Source organism: Dermacentor variabilis, unplaced genomic scaffold, assembly GCF_050947875.1.
Source record: "Dermacentor variabilis isolate Ectoservices unplaced genomic scaffold, ASM5094787v1 scaffold_14, whole genome shotgun sequence".
In the NCBI taxonomy this organism is placed as follows: domain Eukaryota; kingdom Metazoa; phylum Arthropoda; class Arachnida; order Ixodida; family Ixodidae; genus Dermacentor; species Dermacentor variabilis.
In genome coordinates, this window is record NW_027460302.1 from 3348746 (window position 1) to 3370253 (window position 21508).

At 47.5% G+C, this 21508-nt stretch overlaps 1 protein-coding gene across 4 annotated transcripts in view; it reads right to left on the reverse strand.

The window, feature by feature from the left end:
- The window catches only part of LOC142567817 (USP6 N-terminal-like protein), a 230112-nt gene that overhangs the window by 35059 nt on the left and 173545 nt on the right, over positions 1-21508 (reverse strand). For 2 of the 4 annotated variants that reach the window (XM_075677965.1, XM_075677964.1), the window contains 2 exons: positions 15918-16178; positions 9933-10332 (listed from right to left, as the gene is read on the reverse strand). In XM_075677965.1, coding sequence (XP_075534080.1) covers positions 9990-10332; positions 15918-16178 — 604 coding nt within the window. In that variant the 3' untranslated portion in view covers positions 9933-9989. Of the gene's footprint in view, positions 1-9932; positions 10333-15908; positions 16179-21508 lie in introns of those variants that run through there. The other 2 variants (XM_075677967.1, XM_075677966.1) reach the window with 2 other exon arrangements.

The following is a 21508-nucleotide window of genomic DNA, read 5'->3' on the forward strand; positions in this document are numbered from 1 at the left end:
CGTTGTCTGACCTGACTTCTTGCGGGATTTCATGACGGGCAAAGATGGATTTGAGAGCGTCAATGACTGCCTGAGCTGTCGTGCTCCTCAGAGTCATCAACTCAGGGAACCTTGAGTGATAGTCCACCACCAGGATGAACGTCTGGCCGTTGAGGTGGAACAATTCCATTCCAAAGAATTCCCAGGGATGTCCAGGTAGGGCCGTGGAGAGCAGGGGCTCGGCAAAGTTCACGCGGGTGGAAGCACACTATTCACAGTTGGCGACAAGAGAGGCGATGTCTTTCGAGATACCAGGCCACCAAACTGACTCCCGAGCTAGGGCTTTGGTCCTGTTGATGCCCTGATGACGTTCGTGCAACAGCGTCAAGGCCGCTGGTCGAAGGGACGATGGGATGACTATCCGAGCGCTTTTCAGCAGAACACCGTCACAGACAGAGAGCTCGTCTGCCACAGAGGCTGTTAAGAACGGCCAGCTGCAGTGCAAGTTTTGCCAACCAGTTGCGACTGTGGCGGCAACTTTCCTGGAGTGTCGCCGCACACCTCTAGCCACGGCGTGACTAAGTCGACTGTGTGTGAACAACAATATGTGCATCCTCGACTCTCCGTCGCTGGAGCAGAGTTTGACGAAGTCGCCATTGTAACTAAACGGGCTCAGCGGACAAACTATTGTTACTGAGCTGCGGGAACGTCTACTGAGACCCCTTCCTACGCACCGACCAAGACGTCAGACAATGGGCAGCCGGCGGGCGCGCTGCAGTTCGGGGAATAAATGCCCCTATGGTGCCGGGTCGTCTCCCCTACGGTGCCTCGTCAACTCCCTTACAGTGCTTCGTCTCCCCTACGGTGCCTGGTCAACTCGCCTACGGTGCTTGGACGGCCGTTTCCGTCACCTGGGTATCAGGAGAGGATTGAGTGTTTAAAAACCACTGTTGTGTGGCTGCCCAGGACACTCTCTCTCAAGCAGTCATGTTAGACTGATGTACTTTCTCAAATAGTCATGTTAGACTGATATAAATACTGTAAATAAACCCATATTCCTCGTTCTCGATGAGAAGCAGTCCTTTCCTTCATCAAAGTCTTCAGCGTGGATAAGTTGGACGACGGCATTGGCCAGCTACCTTCTAAATCATGCCCGACTTCAATCTTCACAATGGATCACGAGCGATGGGATTGAACCCACATTCATAAAAAGGCGTACTTTGAGAGGAGCAGTGGTATCTTGGTCTTTTGTGGCCAACTATGCTGGCAGTAGGAGGCGAGAGCCTTGCACTCGCCATCGGACTCTTGTGCCTGTCACATGTCTTTAGGGCTGAGTGGCAAGACTTCCGACATGCAGCCAAGTACCTGTGCTGCAAAAAGTTCGATAGTGTCTAGAGGAGTGGGTGGCTTGTAGGTGATGCGCGACAACGTATCGGCTGTGGCTAGCAGCTTTCCTGGCACATGCAGCATACGGAACTGGTATCGCATGGTCTTCAGCCGTAGTCTCTGAATACGAGGCGGCAACATGTCCAGTTCCATCTTGCGGAGAAGTGAAACGAGTGGCAGGTGGTCACTCTCGACGTTGAAGTGGATGCCATGGATGAACTCGTCAAACCTTTGGATAGCCCACATCATTACCAAAGCTTCTTTTTCAGTCTGGCTGTAACGCTGCTCGGTCTCAGTCATTGACCTCGAAGCAAATGCGACTGAGCGGCGCTCTCCTGAGGGTTGCGTCTGTAGCAAAACTGCGCCGAGTCCGAATAAGGTTGCGTCTGCAGACACTGTAGTGGTGTACGACGGGTGGTACTTGGCCATGCACCTGTCTGACGTCAAGTGTTCCTTGATTTTCTCGAATGCTGCCTTTTGCTTGTGCTGCCACACCCAACTCGCAGACTTGTTCAGTAAGGCTCTGATCGGCGCCATGACGTCCAAGATGTGTAGCAAGAATCTGGCAAGATGTTTCACCATCCCGAGCAGTCTTCTAACACCAGCGACGTCTGTTGGAGCTTCTATGGCTTTGACTGCCTCGACCTTGCCCGGATCTGGCCTGATGCCCTGTGCTGAGACGACAACTCCGAGGAAGGAGACCTCGGGTACTCCGAAATGACACTTGCCCTGGTTCAAAGTGATACCTGCTTTTGCAAGGTGAAATAGCACTTGGCTCAGTCTGGCGTAATGTTCCTGGCGGGTGCGTCCGAAAACCAAAATGTCATCTACCATATTGGCGACTCCTTCTTGGCCCTCCAGGATTCTTGCCATCTGCTTTTGGAAGTACTCTGGTGCGGAGGTGATGCCAAAGGGGAGCCGGCAGAAGCAGTATCGGCCATATGGGGTGATGAATGTCGTAAGCTCTTGGGAGTCTTTAGAGAGCTTCACCTGGTGGAAGCTTGCGGTCGCGTCTTGCGTCGAAAAAACTGTTGCATCGCCGAGGAGGCCAAGGACTTGCTCGACAGTTGGTAGAATATGTTGTTCCCGGAGGATGACCTTGTTCAGTTGTGTCAAGTCGACGCAGAGCAGGTAGGAACCATCGCCTTTCCAGACAACGACGAGACCCGAGTACCATGATGTTGGCTTGGCGACCTTACGGATCATGCCTGCGCTTTCCAATTTGTCCAGCTCGCGGCGGACGATCTCGAGCAGCAGGATGGGGATCCGGCGAGGTATGCTCAGCGAGAAACATACGGCATCAGGTTTCAACTGGATGTTGTATTCGTCCTTGAGAGTGCCCAATCCATTGAAGAGCTCGGCGTGCAGCGTTGCTTTTGAAGTCTTGAGTTGATCAAGAAATCGAACTACTTGGAGGGCTTGGAGCGCTGGCAGTCCCAGAAAAGGCACAGTGAGAGCACATAGAGGCGTTGGCAGCTTGTTTTCCCTTGCCACCAAAGTCATGCCAGATACGAGCCCAGCACGCGCAGTGGCTGTCCTCCCGGGCCAGTGAGCAGAGTGTCGAGTTGGTCGAGTTTGTCAGGCAACGTAGGAAAGTCGCTGGGAACAGCAGATACTTCAGCTCCGAAGTCAACCTTGAACTGCACTGTGAAGTTGTCAACGGTGACGTCGACGAACTTTGCCGCGGCGGGCGTCGTGACGGCGTGTAGGTGAACGGAGCTGAGCTTGTACTACTGCGAGCGGCATAGTTCGGCAAAGTGACCTTTCATTTTGCAGAAGTTGCAGGCGGAGCGTCGGGCCAGGCAGTCTGAACGTCGATGAGACGCGCGGCTGCAGAATTCACATGTGGACGGCTCGCGTGAGCGCTCTGCTTGCGGCTGCGGCGAACGAGGCTTAGCGCCGGAGCGACGACAAAAGGGGAACTTGTTAGCTTTTGTGGCGTCAAGGTTGAGCTCACGCGAGTGCTCTGTGTGGTTCTGGGGCAACGCCTTTTCCCTGTCGGCGTCTTCGGATTGACGGGCTTGTGTCCAAGCGTCCTGGAGTGTCAACTTTGCGTTTCGGCACAGCTGGTTTGAGAGACGGGAGTCGCGGAGGCCGACGACGAACCGGCCGCGTACGAGCCTTTCTTCGACAGCAGCTGACGGATAGTTACAGCGCTTAACCATCCTGCGCAGTTCTGCGTAGTATGTGTTGACGCTTTCATCGAGTGGCTGAACACGTCTGTGGAACCGTGACGACTTGCAAAGCTCGTTTGCCGGGTGCACGAAGTGCTCAGTGAAGCGGGTGGCAACGGCTTGGTATGAAGCAAGCGACTGGGCGTCGAGCGAGAAGGTATCGAGAAGCGGGCGGGCCTCCGGGCCCATGCTGTACAGGAGCGAGCGTACCTGCTTGTCTTCCGACGCTTGTGTCAGTCCTGAAACCGCGGCGTAGTCTTCGTAGCGGCTGAGCCATGTCGCCCACGTTGGTGGGTTCGCGAAGTCGAACGGTGCCGGCGGCTGGAAGTTGACGCCGTACAGTTTCAGCGGCTTGCCGGTCTCGAGGGACATCTTGGTGCCTTCCTATGAGGTGAGGGCTAAGCAGGGGGGCGTTATCCGGCAACTTCTGACACCATGTCGCGTGGTTAGTGCGGCGGGGCACGGGCATGCAGGGACGGACCGACACGTACTGCCACTTGCTTAGACGAAAAGGGAATGACCCTCCTTTATTGGGCCCGAACATATATACACACACACAGGTCACAGGGGGCGCCACACTCTCGTGGCAGCCTAGCAAACAGGGCTGAACTGTGGCGACCTCTACAAGCAGGACTACATGCCTGGTGCCTACTGAGCTATTCCAGCTGCAAATTTGTAAATAAAATAGGGTTTTGCATGCTTTCTCACTTTTCTGAAAACATGTTTTTGGGTCACTTTACCAGACTGTCGGAGAGATATCTCATGATCTAGAACAGCTAGAGCAGTAATTCTTTTATTAGCAGAAAGCATAATTTAGATATTACAAAGTGCTGACAGCACAATTCCAAATTTGTGCGCATGTATATTTCCATTTTATTAAATTTCTTTTGGTGTGGTAGGCTTAGGACAAGGAAAGTATTTTGATCACCTGCAGAATGGCTAATTAGAATGTCATTTGAAATGTTTTTGCAGCATTGCAGTTATTGCACATTATAGCATCTAGCTATGCAGTAATATTCATTTTCTGCTGAGCACTTTTTTTTCCATTGTCTCTGGAAACAGTAGAGTGGCAGCACTGTCAATCTCCTGTACTGAAGGACCTACAAGAAAAATTATTGGATATTTTAAATCAGCATAAAAAACTATGTAAGCTTCTTTATTTTCATCAGATTTGGCAATAAGATGCAGGAAATAATCTCCACAACCCATGTCCCCCCTTAAAGTTCTTTGTTGTTAACTCGTACTGTAACAACCTTTTTTTGAAAACCAACAAAGTTCTTCAAATTTTTTTTTATGACGGATTCATTCATGAACAAATGTCATTATTGCAATACCATTAAACCTCGATATAATGAAGTCAACAAAATTGGCAGATTACTTTGTTATATTGAAATGTTGCTACAATGAAATTCTACGTCTAAAGTAGGCATGTGCGAATGCTGAATAGTAGATATGGAATCAAATACTGAATATCAGAAATTTATCACCAAATCTAATGCTTACAATATCATCATCAGCAGCAGCAGCCTTTTTATGTCCACTGCAGGACGAAGGCCTCTCCCTGCTATCTTCAATTACCCCTGTCCTGCACAAACCGATTCCATCTAGCACCCGCAAATTTCCTAATTTCATTGCACTGCCTAGTCTTCTGCCGTCCTCTACTGCGCTTCCCCTCTCCTGGTACCCATTCTGTCACCCTAATGGTCCAGCAATTATCTAATCTGCGCATTACACTACCTGCCCAGTGCCAGTTTTTTCTCTTGGTCTATTAGAATATTGTCTATACCTGTTTGCTCTATGATCCAAACCGCTCTCTTTCTGTCTCTTAAAGTTATGCCTAGCATTCTTCGTTCCATCGCTGTTTGCGCGGTCCTTAACTTGTTCTCAAGCTTCTTTGTCAATCTCCAAGTCCCTGCCCCATATGTCAGCACTGGTAAAATGCACTGATTGTATACGCCTCGTGCACCGCCTATAGAGGCGCCACTGAAAGCCACCTAGCGGACGCTTCCAACAGTACACGCGGGAGCAGTAGCAGATGACAACCCTTTGCAGCAAGGATGGCTGAAGTTCGCGGCTGCGATTTCTCCTTTGTTCGGGTGCCAGGCTGCTTCTTCTGCGGTGACAGCTGTAGAGGATCGATGCTGACCTCTGTGCGAGCGGGTATGAACACGATGTTACCGGTTGTTTGGGACAACATGGTCCACATACGTGCAAGGTGTGTCCCGCAGACAAACGCCATGAACCCCATTTACATGACGTGGAGCTCATGTAGACTAGCCGATAAATTTTGTTGAGTGATGCGATCTCTCGGAGTTTTTTTTTATTCTTCCCTTGCCGCAATGCTGCTTCTGTACCTGAATAATAAGCACCCGTCGTTAGTGCAGACTTATATCAAACAAATCCGCACGGTGCAATCTCTGCATATGCCGTAGTGATTTTTCTGCCAATGAATACATGCGACATCGCTGAATAACTGCAGTCAAAGTCGCCTCAAGAAGAATAATTGCCAATTTATTGATGGAAACGCATACACTAGCCAACGAAGTCACCAAACACACGGGTTAATAAAAGCGCGTGTTAGTGCTGTACCGCCGATGCAATTCTGCTGCATACGCCGATGAACTACCGTTCCCGCTGCAGTTTGTGCAATTTTAAATTCCCCAAGGGAGCTGCTTGGAAACGTACAGAGCTAAACACTTACTAACTTTTTAGTACTTTTTATATTGCTAGAGAGAGGTATCACGATATATATATTTAAAGGCAGAGCAGCGCCAGTCAAAGTAGATGAGCGCTAGCGGCAAGGCCCGGTTTAGTCGTCTGCAGCGTAAGTATAAGAAAGAATTCAGTTGAGTACAAAACTCACATGCAAGAAGGGACTACGTTGTGAAACAAACAAATCACTCGGCATGTTTAGTTTGCTCAGGCAGCATCGAGGTGTGATGACTTCCCAAACGGGACGCGAACTTTTCAGCGAGAAATTCTCGCCCTCCACTACCTATTTTCTAAACACGTTTCCAAAAACGCAAACAATATCTAAGATGCCCTTGGGCGGAAAGAATAAAGCTGTTAAAGAAGCACTTCCTTGGTATCATTCCGATAAGACACAGTGTGATTTATACCCTTTACAAACAAGGCAGGGTGAAAACTTCGCAGCTCAAAAGAATCGACAAGAGTTATGCATGGAGCAACTAGGAACAGTTAAACATGTGCGAAGCCACGCATAAAATAGCGGTAAAAACATGAAGTGCGCGACAGCTGGTGCGAGGATTTACCGCGCCACATGAAACCAACAATTTCAGTTCTTGCAAACTTCAGTAGCTTTAACATACAATGCAAGGCGCTCGTGCAGTCGTGCTGCCTAGCTAGCACAACGCGGTAAAGAAGCGGAAAACAATATAAGCGGCAAACAGCATTCCGAACTTTAGCGAAATGCCTTTAAACCTCATGCTGCACTGCAGACGAACTTCGTTGCTCACGCGTCTAACTATGATCAAGTGGAAAAAAACACCGACAAGACAAAGGAAAAGATGAGAACAAGAAATTTCCCTTCGATGCGACGATCCACTTTTGCTACCGTTGCTCCCGCTGATGAGGCTTTGCCGGGAATGATTAGAACCGCATCGCCGGCACGTCTTCACCGGTATTTGAGCCCCCCACCCTGCAACAATTCTTCTTCGACATTCCCTGAAGCTTTGGCCACCCCACACGTGCGAATGGTGTTGCCTATCTTGCTCTAAAAACGGGTATAAGACAGAGAAGCACGATCAACGACACAACAAACTACGGCGCGCGCCAGGCTCCTCTCCCGCGTGTTCTGCGCAAGGCCGCCACCAGTGGCGCGTCCGTCGGCGTGCACGGCGCCTATAGTACTAGATGCACTGATTGTATAACGGTAAGCTGCCAGTCAGGAGCTCACGATGTCTGCCATATGCGATCCAATCCATTTTTATTCTTCTGTGAATTTGCTTCTCAAGGTCAGGGTTCCCTGTGATTAACTTACCTAGGTAAACGTACTCCATCATGACTCTAGAGGCTGTGAATATATGTGCAAACAAAACATGATGCTGCACGTGCTCAATAGACTCCTAGCATGGCCTAACAAGAATGGTGCAAGCTATCAGTAACATGGGTACCTAGGAATCAAGATGTACAGTGTGGTATGCTATTATTTAAAGGGAACACAATATCTCCGGTTGTGGTCGGCCTGGTTTGCGTTATCAGGGTGTCTACCAAGTTGACATTTCCGAATTCCCAGAATTTTTCAGGTTTTCCCTGAGTGCCTATGCAAATTTCCCTGGGCGAAGCAGAACTATTTTTTATGTCAAGATGGGTAACCATGTCGCCCGATGCTGTCACTCTCTAACAAGCATATGAAAAAAATTTTAAAAAGTACGACTTAATCCAGTTTGAATACTAACGAGTAGTGTTTATTTTATTCAAAAAGAGAATAGAAGGGAGGGGTCAGCAAAATGCACAGCAAATAAAATGTCTTAAAATATTGCAATTAATGTCGGACATTCTCAAATACGAATGAAAAGGACCGCATACAGAATAATAAGAATTTTGTCAACTGATAGTAAGCTCAGTGGTATGAGGCCCAAACTTTGTCACAATTGAGATTCTCTCGCAACAGCTCGTAAATCAACCTCAACTGTCCTGACATACTCTCAGCCCACGTACGGCGCCTCAGTGTTGTGCTTCACTGCTATAAAGAGTTTATTTTGGTTTGTATGGAGGGACACCTGCATCTCGGCGTCAGCCAAAACTGTTTTTTGAGCTCAAGCTCCTTCAAAGCGGCCGCACCATGCTTCCTTTCCTGTTCGTTCCGTCCATGTGTAGGTCCTTTCTGTTCTTGGCCTCCTTCCGCCCCTTGTTCGCTCCACGGACAATTTGGAGCGCCTTCTTGGTCCCTAGGGGCCACCAGAACGTCCGAAAAATCGGCCAGTTGGAGAAAATGAATGCATGTCTTTTGCCGGCCTTAAGGGTTCAAACCGCCACAGGCACATTCGAAAAAGCTCTGAAGGTCTGGTACACTTATTAGGCATATTGGTGCTCATACTGCAACAGGAGATACCGGGTGCACGTGTGTATAATTAAGGAATACATACTGTGTCCCGTGGCAATTGCCCCTTCCTGCGCTTCTTGTGCTTCACCGCAATGCTTTTGTGTACACACCACCAAGTATCATTTTTGCACAGAGGCGAAGCTCACTTTCGGGAACCAGAGTTATGCAACGCACAGTGTTTTCCGATTTTCGAAGCCAATTGCGAGGACCGCAAAGGCGGAGGCAATGCCACTACTGACAGCAGAGAATTTTTTCAATGAAAAACACGGCACCCAACAGCAAGAAGCGAACGTCTAAGCAGTTATGCCTAGCATTGCCGCAGTGGTGGCTATGGCTTCCAGCAGATCAGCGTGCGAGAGTGCCGGTTTGAGGCGGCGAGGTAATGAAAACGGCAGCGGTGACGGCTTTGATTAATGCTGTTTCGAACCTGCAGTCATGGTAAAAAGTCAGGAAAATTAGATGGCGAAGGGTTTTTGCGTACGAAATTTCGGACGTTCTGATACAGTGATTCTATGGATACACGGCGGTGGCGCGAAACCGTCCGTATTATCGAGCATCTGGAATGTCAGTCATTGACTGTACACTGGCAACTCCTCCAGCCGACAAAAGGCCATCAAAGATGATTCGTTGCGATTGCTGTCTGTTACTCGATCGAGCCAGCATTACCGCAACTTTCGTTCCCTTTCAACAAATTTACAGCTAATTTTCCCTGATAGAAGCACAAATTCCCTGAGTTTTCCCTGAGTTATTCCAGACTACTCAAAATCCCTGAGAATTCCCGGTTTTCCCAGTTGGTAGACACCCTGGTAATTCTTTTTTATTGGACATGTACCAACTCGCCCCAATAGAAGTTTTACTGGAGCACAAAATTAGTAATGCCTGTACTGATTACTGCTCAATTCTACATGGTCTGGAAAATAGCTTTTTATCAATAGAACCCCTATTGAATAGAATCAAGTGCTTTTCGCCCTCTGAAGCTGAAGCAGTTCTGAAGTCATGTTGTACTGAACTTACGAAATTTTCCGTTGAATAGTCTGTTATATGGCAATTTCTTTTTTGCAAAGAAAGCTTTCCTTTCCAGTATTCCTAGCCTTACAGGCAGGTGGGCTTCGCAAGTAATCTTTGGCTCGCGAAGGTCAATCTGTGCGACAGGCGAAAGCGCAGACCACACATCACCTAACTCAGTCATCGTAGTCGTCGTCAGTGCCGTGCGGGTCGACTGCAGTCAGTGCTGACGGTGCAGAGCGGGCACCTTTTCGCCGCCAGTTTTGGTGGAATTTGATTCTCATATCGAAAGGTTCACAGCAAATCTCCGTTCCACCACTCACCATGGTCCCAGCGGCACGTTGGCGTGCACCCGAGGAACGGGGCCGTGCCGCCTCCCGCTAGAGGTCGGTGGTGGCAACGTGGTGAAAGGTCGAGTTGCCCGTGTGCCGCAGGGTGCCGCCGTCTCCACCGTCGCAGCGCACGCTTGTCATCGCGGCTGCCGGTCCCACCACGGGTGCAGCCGTCGTCGCCCCCGCGCCATAGTGCTGCAGGTCAACGTGGATGGTGATCTTGTTTGGGTCCTGGTTGGTGGGCGTCACGTCGCCGTTGGCCACTGTTGCTGCTGCTACGCCGGACAAGTCCTTGTCAGCGGTGGCGGTGCCCGCCCCATGGTAGGGCACGTAGATGCGCACCGCCTCCCCGCTGGCCTCCGGCGACTCCTGGCCAGCCCGCTGCTGGCTCCTGTTCGGCAGAGGGAATAACTCTACGTCGTCAGGCACTGTGTGCACCCCGAGCACTCGCGAAAATAGCGATGCTTAAGAGGTGTCGCATAACATCGAAACACTTCCGATTAGACCTTTCCTGTAGAACTTATTAAAAGCTTTCGGAGTCTCCTTTCTTTTTTCCCTTCTTTGTTTTTCAGATTTTTCAGATGCAGTTTTAGCTACAGCCACAGCAGTGCAGTCTTAACTTTTCGGCAGTCGTGCATCGAGCCCATCCCGGCACGCAAAACCGTTCCACTCAGACGCAGGGCGGTGCTCAATATGTGCACGTGCTTGCGTTCGTCAGCTGTGTGGCTTCTGTTTCAAGCAATAAGTCCACTTTGAAGTGTCTCCAAACAAGGGCAGCACTTTCTTTTTTTTTTCTTCTTTCATGCTTGAAAAGATCGTTGCGCAATTTGCGGCATGAAGCATAAAAAAAAAAAAGAAATGGTGGTGTTGTCTGTGCATGCCTTTTCGGTAAGAAGTTCATGCAAGTTCAGCGAATTACAAGATGACTTTAGAGCAAAGGATGAATATACATTGCCTCACAATGGTCAGCAAACATCCTCGATTGAGAAAGAGAGGGCACTTTGGAAGATGGCAACTGTGAGGATCCTGCTGGCCTGCCGTGTCAATCCTGGCCTCTACCCAGGACTGCTTCAAGCACTACCACACAGTGCAAAAGTACTGTTGAGCACCTCAGGAATCAGCAAATATCATCAAATAAATCACTTGACAAGCATCCGTTTGCCAGAGTGCTTTTTCTGTGTGGCATTTAAATGCACAAAATGACTCTCGAGTGAAACAACCATAGACTGAGTAATTGCACGTGACTAGAAAGGGTTAAAACACTCTTTAGCCGCTGCCTTCTCTCGAAAATATGTAAAATCTATAAAGCAATTCAAGTACAGTACTGCCCGTAATGTCAAGCATGTCAAGCATAAGGGTCACCTGCACCTTGGCGTCAGCCAGCACTTTCCTTCTTGAGCTCAACCTCCTTCAAAGAAGAGGCGCCACAGTTCATTTCCCAATCATTCCTCAATGCCACGGTCCTTTCTGTTCTTGTCCTCATTCTGCTGCATGTTCGCCTCACGGACCATTTGAAGCATCTTCATGATCGGTTGTGCAGTCAACATTAGATTTTTTGGACCCCCTAAGGGTTGCTAAAACTTCTAAAAAAATGGGCAGTCCGAAAAAAATGAATGCATGTCTTTTACTGCCCTTAAGGGCTCAAATGGCTACAGGCACGTCCGAAAAAGCTTTGGAGGCCTGCCAGTACACCTATTAGGCATACCAGCGCTCGTACTGTGACAGGAGACGGCGTGTGTGCACGTGTATATTTAGAGAGTACGTACTGTGTACTGTGACAATTGTCCCGTCTCACGCTTGTTAAGCTTCACCGCAATATTATGCTTCACTGCATAAGGCGAGGCTGCCTTTCGGAAACTGGCATTATGCAACGCGCCGTGCTTTCTAAGCTACGAAGCCAATCACGAGGATTACAGAGGCGGAGTCTGTGCCATCGCTGACAGCGGCAAATTCTTTCAATGAAAAACACTGCACCTAACGGCAAGAACCTTAATAGCGAACGTTGAAGCAGCTAGGCCTCGCGTTGCTGGGGTGATGGCTACGGCTTCCAGAGGATCTGCGTGCGAGAATGCTGGTTTGAGGCGGCGAGGTAATCAAAATGGTGGCGGTGGTGGATATGATGAATGCCGTTTTAGACCTGCATTCTCAGCAAAAAAGTCCGGAAAATCGGACGGTGAAAGGTTCTTGCATCTGATATTACAAACGTCTTTATACATTGACTCTATGGGCACCTTGCAATGAAGTTTGCCTATACATGACGCGCCACCTGGCAGCGGCGCTGAGCACCCGCGGGTAGGCCCTCATCGTCATTTCACCATGGTCTATGGTGCGCTAAGGCCCGCCCGAAAGCCCACTTTTCCAATTTTCCAATGGATTCACCGCGGCCTCTTGGCAGCTCCTCCGTGAGAAGTGTGAACAAAAAGAACACGCGCAGATACTGCTACATTAAGGATTGTCACAACTGCGAAGGGGATGTCTGCATTAAACTGTACCACTTCCCTTCAAAACCGCGGGAGGGAACCTGGTGGCTGAAGTGGACTGTCGTGGTTCGTGTTGGTCTTGTGAATTTCTGTTAAACTAAGATGTGAATGCAAAAACAAGAAAAAATAAAAAACAAGCAGCAGAATCATCCGTAAAAACACACAATAAAGCATCAACTGCATAAAAAAGTGTGAACTGATTCCCGCTGTTGTAAATCGGTTTAGATAGTTGTTTAACTCGTCTTGCTCCAAAACAAATGCGCAGTGGTTGTTACGCGTCAAATCTAGCTTTGTAAGCGCTCCGTGCTGGAGTCTGCATGCACTGTGCTTCCTCCTGCGCCAAGATCAAGACGCGAATGCTGGAACCGAGCTCATTCGTGCAATGTTTTCTCGTCGCATTTAGAACAACAGAACTAAAGTTGGGAGTACACTGCAGCACACGTCGAGTATTCGAAAATTAGCAGTTCTCTTGCACATGCTAGCGTATAGTATTTGTTCAGTCTTCACATTGTTTCATCATCATCAGCCTGGTCAAACCCACTGCAGGGCAAAGGCCTCTCCCATACTTCTATACTTCTCCAACAACCCCGGTCATTTACCCCGGACTAAACAACCCCGTTGTTTAGACTCGGCTGATTACTCTCTATGATGCTTCAGCGATAATGCCCTCTCACATTCGAGCCTGAACGTTGACAAAGTGCTCGAGGCACTTTGCCAACGGAGAAAAAAGCATTCGCCTGCCAATTCGCCAGAACCTCTACAATTGTGAGGTGCAAGGCACGCTCCAAGTAATGAAGCCACAAATGACAGTTGAAGACGTCCACGGCCGTATTTTCTCACTTAAGTGGCATAAAATAATGACTTGTTAACTCACTTTGTGTTGGATATTGTAAGCATGCTTGCTTTGTTGTGACAAATACTTTGCGACCTGCGGTGGTTGCTTAGTGGCTATGGCGTTGGGCTGCTAAGCACGAAGTCGCGGGATGAGTCCCGGCCATGGCAGCCGAATTTCGATGGCGTCGAAATGCCAAAACACCAGTGTAATTAGATTTAGGTCCATGTTAAAGAACCCCAACTGGTCCAAATTATTCCGGAGTCCCCCAACACGGCGTGCCTCCTAATCAGATCGTGGTTTTGGCACCTAAGACACCATAATTTAAGCACCTCGCTGTGATGTTTGTGCGGTTTACCTCTTTGACAAGATATACATGGCTGTAGTCACAAACTTGACGTCCTTTCTCAAGCGTCAGTGGTCCAAAGGGGCCTCAATGTTTTCGACTGCCTTAAAACCGCAATTTAGAACAAATGACAGGTTTCAAACGAGCGCCGCAAAAGCAAGAGTCCGTAACAGTGGTCACCTCGGTGTTTCGTGCAACTAACATGGTGGCGCTGACGGCTGAGCCAATCACTGCGCCGCCTGACCATTGAAGGGAGCCCATGGGGCAAGTGGTGGTGCCGCGAAGCCGTCTACATTATCAGGCATGTCCGGAAAATCGGTCGTTCACTGTACGCTGGCAACTCCTCCAACCGACTATACGGCGTCAAAGACAACTCGCTACGATTCCTTGCTTTTACACGAGCCAGCATTAGGATGACTTTCGTTCGCTTTCATTAAAATGACAGCTAATTTTCCATGATAGAAACACGAATTCCCTGAGTTTTCCCTGAATATTTCCAGACTATTCAAAATCCCTGGGAATTCCTGGTTTTCTCGGTTCGTAGACACCCTGAAACATTTTTTATGTTAGCACGTCACATCTTAATCACAGGAAACAATAAGACAAGCTCCAATGTGCTTCCTCAACGAACCCATGCCACACTCTAGACAAATCCATGTACTACATTACAGTCCATTTCTGTTAATTCAACCCTGATGGCAACAAAGAAATTGATCTAATTATCCGGCAGATCGATTTAAACAAGGTTCAGAAAAATATGCCAGAAGATACTGCCGATTCATTTGGCAGCATTTTGCCTGTTCTAACACGCCTCGAATCAAACACGCGACTACTTTCTGCATGTCAAAAATAGAAAACTAATGCAGAAATGTTTTCAGCAAAAAAACGAGCAGGGGTTTAATACGCGTCACACAACGGCGGCCAATGTCCTAAAGTCAGCTTTGCCGCAAGACATTTGCATTATGCGATAAAGCTTACAAACACCGCGAGCGCTGTTTGGTATTCTTTTCAATCGCACCATACAGGCAATTTTAGGACCAATTTTCCTGGAGAAAAAAAAAGGGGGGGGGGGGGACGCATGTTAGAATCCAGTTAATACCATAATCAGACATTGTGAGCTGTGGTTATATCTTAAATCTTCCTAAGGCAGGCCAAAAAGAGGTGTTTTCGACGGGATACGGCATGTGTTTATTGCATTCACTGCCTCCTAAGCTATGCTGAGACTGCCACAGAACGGTTAGGGCCAACGTAAGAGTTGGCTGCGTGCGTGCTGACTGGTCATGTTCAAATTTTCCAGTGAAGGTCAATTTTAGGATCAAAATAATGAAACTTTGGGCCTGTGGAAATGCAGGGGTGCCAGCCAAGAACTTCGGTCGAAATCAAATTAAGCGAAAAGTCAAATTAATTTGAGTCAAATTAACGGAAGTCTACTGTACTACCAACAATTCCCATGGCGGATGAATGACACCAGCTGAAGACGTATTTTCTAGTAGCCATGTTATGAAACTCTACACGCGCTTATGAACCTTGATATTTTTTAGAGTGCTACAACCGAACACTAATAATGATAAAATTTGATGAAATATACTAAAAAGTGTTCAATTGCTGCCCATGTTGGGGGCCCTTTACGTTTAAAAAAGTTGGTTTGGAGGCATTGTTCTGCAGAGATGCTGTAAAAGTGCACTCTGGTTCTCTACAGACAGCTCGCAGAATCTGCGCCATAGATAATTAAATTGATTTAATTCTGTTATTTTACATACCAAAACAACGATCAGATTACGACACACGCCATAGTGGAGGACTCCCGATTAGCTTTGACCACTTGGGCTTCTTTAACGTGCACTGAAATGTAAGTACACGAGGGTTTTTTGCATTTTGCACCCAATGAAATGTGGCCACCATGCCCAGAATTTAACCCGTGACCTCGGCTCAGCAACGGCATGGTGTGGTGGGTGCCACAAACAAACTAAAAATTTCCTTAAAAAATTCTTATAATGGCAGCCAAAATTTCAGTGGCAGCTATACCTTGGTTTTTATGGAGTCAGTGGTGGTGTTGCAGGTAGGACCGAATCAGTAGAGTGGGCCTAAAAAATTGGGCTCAAGAAAATCACTTGGAAAAATGCATTTGCACCCTTTTGAAACTGGCTTTTTTCCTAAACTGGACACAAATAAAAATAATCTTAAAATTATTGATGTCACATTACCAATTGAAAACGAGTTTTATAAATTGGGCATTTAGCAATAGATCTGTAACCGACAGGTATTCCTTGAGCGGGCATGCGTGGCCGAAGGAGGGTTGGGGTTCTCACAGCACTCACAGGGCGGCGCCCCTGGCCGAGGCGACTCCGGCCGCAGGCAGAGATGCGACCGGAGTCTGTGCCGCAGCAGCAGCCGCTGCCTCCAGACTCTCCTGGTAGTCAACGTTGTCGTAGAGCGACGGCGTTCTCCGCAGTGTCGCCGATGGGCTCGAGAAGCTGGAGAGGTCGGCAGCCGACGTCTGCGATGTCTCGGCCAGCGAGTTGCGAGAGCTCAGCGGGTCCACCACTGAGCTCGCACCGTCCTCGCTCGTGTCGCCACCCCTGTGATGCACGACCACAACTGACCGATTCAGAGTTGAGACCATCGTTAGACTTGTCTGATTAAATCGTTAAAGACTGTCCAGAATTGTGTGGTGCGATTTATAACTTGAAAGCATATCTGGTGCAGAAGTATTGCCAGCATAAAATGCTCTGCCAACCTCCTTTGTCACAATGTTGTATAAGTGTGCCTTTTTCACAACATGTTAGCTATAATTTCCCATTCCTATACAGTCCACTTCCGTTAATTCGACACTGACGGGAAAGATAAGATAGGTCAAACTATCCAGTGGGTCAAATTTAACAATAGGCAGAAAAAAACGCCGAAACAACGCGGATTCATTGGCAGTATTTGCTGTTCTAGAATGTCCAGTAATCGAATGCACACCCACTTCTTACGAGTTCAAGTTAGGAAACTAATGCAGAAATGACATTAGAGTTCATAAACAAAGTTGAAATAGAACGCAAAAGCAGACATTTTAGCAAGAAAAACATACGATGCCACCAATTCTGGCAATAAGGAAAACACGAAACCAGCGAGCTTTACCTTCACCGAATAAAAATCTATGTACTTAATGCACATCATCATCATTCTCGGACGGCACTTTATTGGTATGAAAACCACGACATGTTGTCCTTCGTATTGTCCACAGCACTTTTCATCGTGTGCTCTTATAGAATGACCTTGCAACAATCACAAACGTGAATGTGGCCCATGCCTACACTAACTACTTCACTAGTTCATCTTGCAATGCTTACAATTCTCTAGAATACCAAGAACACACATGAACAACTTAACGTGTAAAATAACTTGTCGCTTGCGTGTGCTTTTGTAATCAGGCTTGAAGCGGCAGATCGTGGTCGTCATGCTACGCGAGAAAACTCATTCCGTTGCCATCCACGGTCACCACATTGTGATGGAAATGGCGATACCACCGGCTAGGCTGGCTCCGACAACAGAATGCCACGAACACACTTTTGTATCGGACTGCAATGTCCAACCAATTTCTAAACAAACTTTATTGGAAAGAAAGGTCTGGTAAATACTGCAATTGACTGATGGTGAGCTACCATTTTCTTTTTAAAATACAGCAGATGTTTGTTACAACCAATTGCGATAACCCAGCGAAAAAGGTCTGTTATATCCAAAGTCCATTGCATGCAAACTTACGGTCGCATTATGTCGTGAAATGGCGAAACTTTGAATATACAACTGGTTAGCCCACAAGCGAACAATTGCAAGAACGATAAAAACATTGAAACGGAAATAAATAGCTACAGATAAACAGCTTTCCACGGTGATCGTGCAACCACGTGGCACGGCATCTTCCCGTGCCGCCTTCCATATGCAGGTAGCTGAAAAAAGGCAGTTTCCCAGAGCATACATGCGCCTGCACAATGGCAACGGCCAGCACAACGGAGAGCCAGCCGGCCCGAGCTGCCATGCCCGGCCCAAGCGCGTCGCCGATGACAACCACTGGTTACAGTTCATTCAGATACAACCGTGGCCAGAAGTATAAACCAATGTCTTCATTTTATTTTTCGCGACAAGTGACGACCACTATCAAATCTACGGCACGAACGAGAGCGGCTCGTGTCTTGCTGCCGCTGCACTGCATGCGAGATGGATCGTGTGCTCTGGACGCTGTGAATAGCAGCATATTTTTTTGTGTGAATTGATGCAACGAGAAATTAATAAAGCACTGTTAAAACAGTGCATTTTGCTATTGATGGCAGTTCTTTTTTGAAGCTCCAAATCTGGCTAGGCCTAGTGGCACCCTAGGCGCTTGCTTGGCACCGAGCAAACACCAGTGGGTAGCGATGGTCTGCTCGTACGGTCCACACGAAAACTCTTCGCCGGCAGGACCCTGTGCGACACGGCATCGCGGGAAGCTTGGCACCAGTGCATTCTTTAAAGTTGCATTCTCGCACATTCCACAAGAGGCCAAAAATCACTGTGTACGGCGCGCTGCCGCACCCATTAGTTGCATGCATTGCACTGGCGTGCGGATGCATCGCCGCAGCCAAGTACGTTGTATTTGTGCCATGTCGGCAAAATTTTCCCCAAAAATTTGCCTGTTCCGGCCGATAGTCCATTTAGCCAGGCCCCTAAGAAGCGGAATTGGTAGCGACGATAATATAGGCAGACCAAACTAAGCGAGAAGAATAGTGTGTTATATCCGAAACTATGATGTATGTGGATGCATTGTAACAGGTGTGGATAGTATTCCTGGGGCAGGCCAAAAGTCGGAGTTTTCGACAAGAGATGCCATATGTCAGATGCGTTCACTGTACCATAATTGCCATTGGAGTCCACTGTAGTCGCTATTGGGGTCGAGTGTGTGTGTGATGAACTAAGTACGAGTTACCCAGTGAAGGTTGATTTCGGGACCGATATACCAGAAGTTTGTCCCATAGAAATGTATAGGGACTGGCTGGTACCTTCGGTCGGGATAAAATTAACCGGAGTCATTAAGTGTAGTCACTGTAGTAGGAATTTCTATCAGGCAATGCCATCTCTTGTTATAAGCGCTGCTTTCATTAAGTGATGGCACTGGGCTATGGATTACAATGTAAAAAGGAGTACATGCTGAGAAACAAGGGGAGACAGGAGGCTGTCCGGACAAACGTGACGCACATGAAGTGATGGTGTCAGTTTTCATACTGTCCATCTATTTTATTCCTACCGCCATTCATCATCATCATCATCATCATCATCATCATCATCATCATCATCATCAGCCTAGTTACGCCCACTGCAGGGCAAAGGCCTCTCCCATACTTCTCCAACTACCCCGGTCATGTACTAATTGTGGCCATGTTGTCCCTGCAAACATCTTAATTTCATCCGCCCACCTAACTTTCTGCCGCCCCCTGCTACGCTTCCCTTCCCTTGGAATCCAGTCCGTAACCCTTAATGACCATCGGTTATCTTCCCTCCTCATTACATGTCCTGCCCATGCCCATTTCTTTTTCTTGATTTCAACTAAGATGTCGTTTACCCGCGTTTGTTGCCTCACCCAATCTGCTCTTTTCTTATCCCTTAACGTTACACCCATCATTCTTCTTTCCATAGCTCGTTGCGTCGTCCTCAATTTCAGCAGAACCCTTTTCGTAAGCCTCCAGGTTTCTGCCCCATATGTGAGTACTGGTAACACACAGCTGTTATACACTTTCCTTTTGAGGGATAGTGGCAACCTGCTGTTCATGATTTGAGAATGCCTGCCAAACGCACCCCAGCCCATTCTTATTCTTCTGGTTATTTCAGTCTCATGATCCGGATCCGTGGTCACTACCTGCCCTAAGTAGATGTATTCCCTTACCACTTCCAGTGCTTCGCTACCTATCGTAAACTGCTGTTCTCTTCCGAGACTGTTAAACAATATTTTAGTTTTCTGCAAATTAATTTTCAGACCCACCCTTCTGCTTTGCCTCTCCAGGTCAGTGAGCATGCATTGCAATTGGTCTCCTGAGTTACTAAGCAAGGCAATATCATCAGCGAATCGCAAGTTGCTAAGGTATTCTCCATCAACTTTTATCCCCAATTCTTCCCACTCCAGGCCTCTGAATACCTCCTGTAAACATGCTGTGAATAGCATTGGAGATATCGTATCTCCCTGTCTGACGCCTTTCTTTATAGGGATTTTGTTACTTTCTTTGTGGAGGACTACGGTGGCTGTGGAGCCGCTATAGATATCTTCCAGTATTTGTACATATGGCTCATCTACACCCTGATTCCGTAATGCCACCATGACTGCTGAGGTTTCGACTGAATCAAACGCTTTCTCGTAATCAATGAAAGCTATATATAAGGGTTGGTTATATTCTGCACATTTCTCTATCACTTGATTGACAGTGTGAATATGGTCTATTGTTGAGTAGCCTTTACGGAATCCTGCCTGGTCCTTTGGTTGACAGAAGTCTAAGGTGTCGCACCTTAGTAAATACTTTGTAGGCAACGGACAGTAAGCTGATCGGTCTATAATTTTTCAAGTCTTTGGCGTCCCCTTTCTTATGGATTAGGATTATGTTAGCGTTCTTCCAAGATTCCGGTACGCTCGAGGTTATGAGGCATTGCGTATACAGGGTGGCCAGTTTCTCTAGAACAATCTGACCACCATCCTTCAACAAATCTGCTGTTACCTGATCCTCCCCAGCTGCCTTCCCCCTTTGCATAGCTCCTAAGGCTTTCTTTACTTCTTCTGGCGTTACCTGTGGGATTTCGAATTCCTCTAGGCTATTCTCTCTTCCACTATCGTCGTGGGTACCACTGGTACTGTATCAATCTCTATAGAACTCCTCAGCCACTTGAACTATCTCATCCATATTGGTAACGATATTGCCGGCTTTGTCTTTTAACGCACACGTCTGATTCTTGCCTATTCCTAGTTTCTTCTTCACTGTTTTTAGGCTTCCTCCGTTCCTGAGAGCCTGTTCAATTCTATCCATATTATAGTTTCTGATGTCCGCTCTCTTACGCTTGTTGATTAACTTAGAAAGTTCTGCCAGTTCTATTCTAGCTGTAGGGTTAGAGGCTTTCATACATTGGCGTTTCTTGATCAGATCTTTCGTCTCCTGCGATAGCTTACTGGTTTCCTGTATAACGGCGTTACCACCGACTTCTATTGCGCACTCCTTAATGATGCCCATGAGATTGTCGTGCATTGCTGCAACACTAAGGTCCTCTTCCTGAGTTAAAGCCGAGTGGGGGAATGGGGTTTTGCGTGACAAAACCACTTTCTGATTATGCACGCCTTAGTGGAGGACTCCGAAAATTTCGACCACCTGGGGTTCTTTAACGTGCACCAAATTCTAAGTACACGGGTGTTTTCGCATTTCGCCCCCATCGAAATGCGGCCGCCGTGGCCGGGGTCCGATCCCGCGACCTCGTGCTCAGCAGTCTAACACCATGACCACTGAGCAACCACCGCCATTCATAGTGTTGCCCAAATGAATGCTTCGTGTTAACCGTGTCTCTGAAACCCACAAACCTGAAAAGCAGGACTGTTGTCCTGTCTAGAGGTGGTTTAACTTTGTCCTTGCCATATTTCATGGTGGTTGTTCAACACCATTTATGCGGAACAAAGATTGCACTTTGGATTTTACATTTACTTTGTTATGTACAATAATTAACTATAATGGTGCTCGTTGTATCGAGGTCCGACTACCCCCAATTTCCACAATGGCTGAAATGACAGCCCCCAGCTGAAAACTTATTTTCTATAACCTCATTGTAAAATTAGCTGCTAGAGTCAATATTGAACAAGTTCAGTCCATAAAAAAATGAAACAGTTATTGACAGCCTGTTTTGTTTGAATCCTTTTTTTTATTCT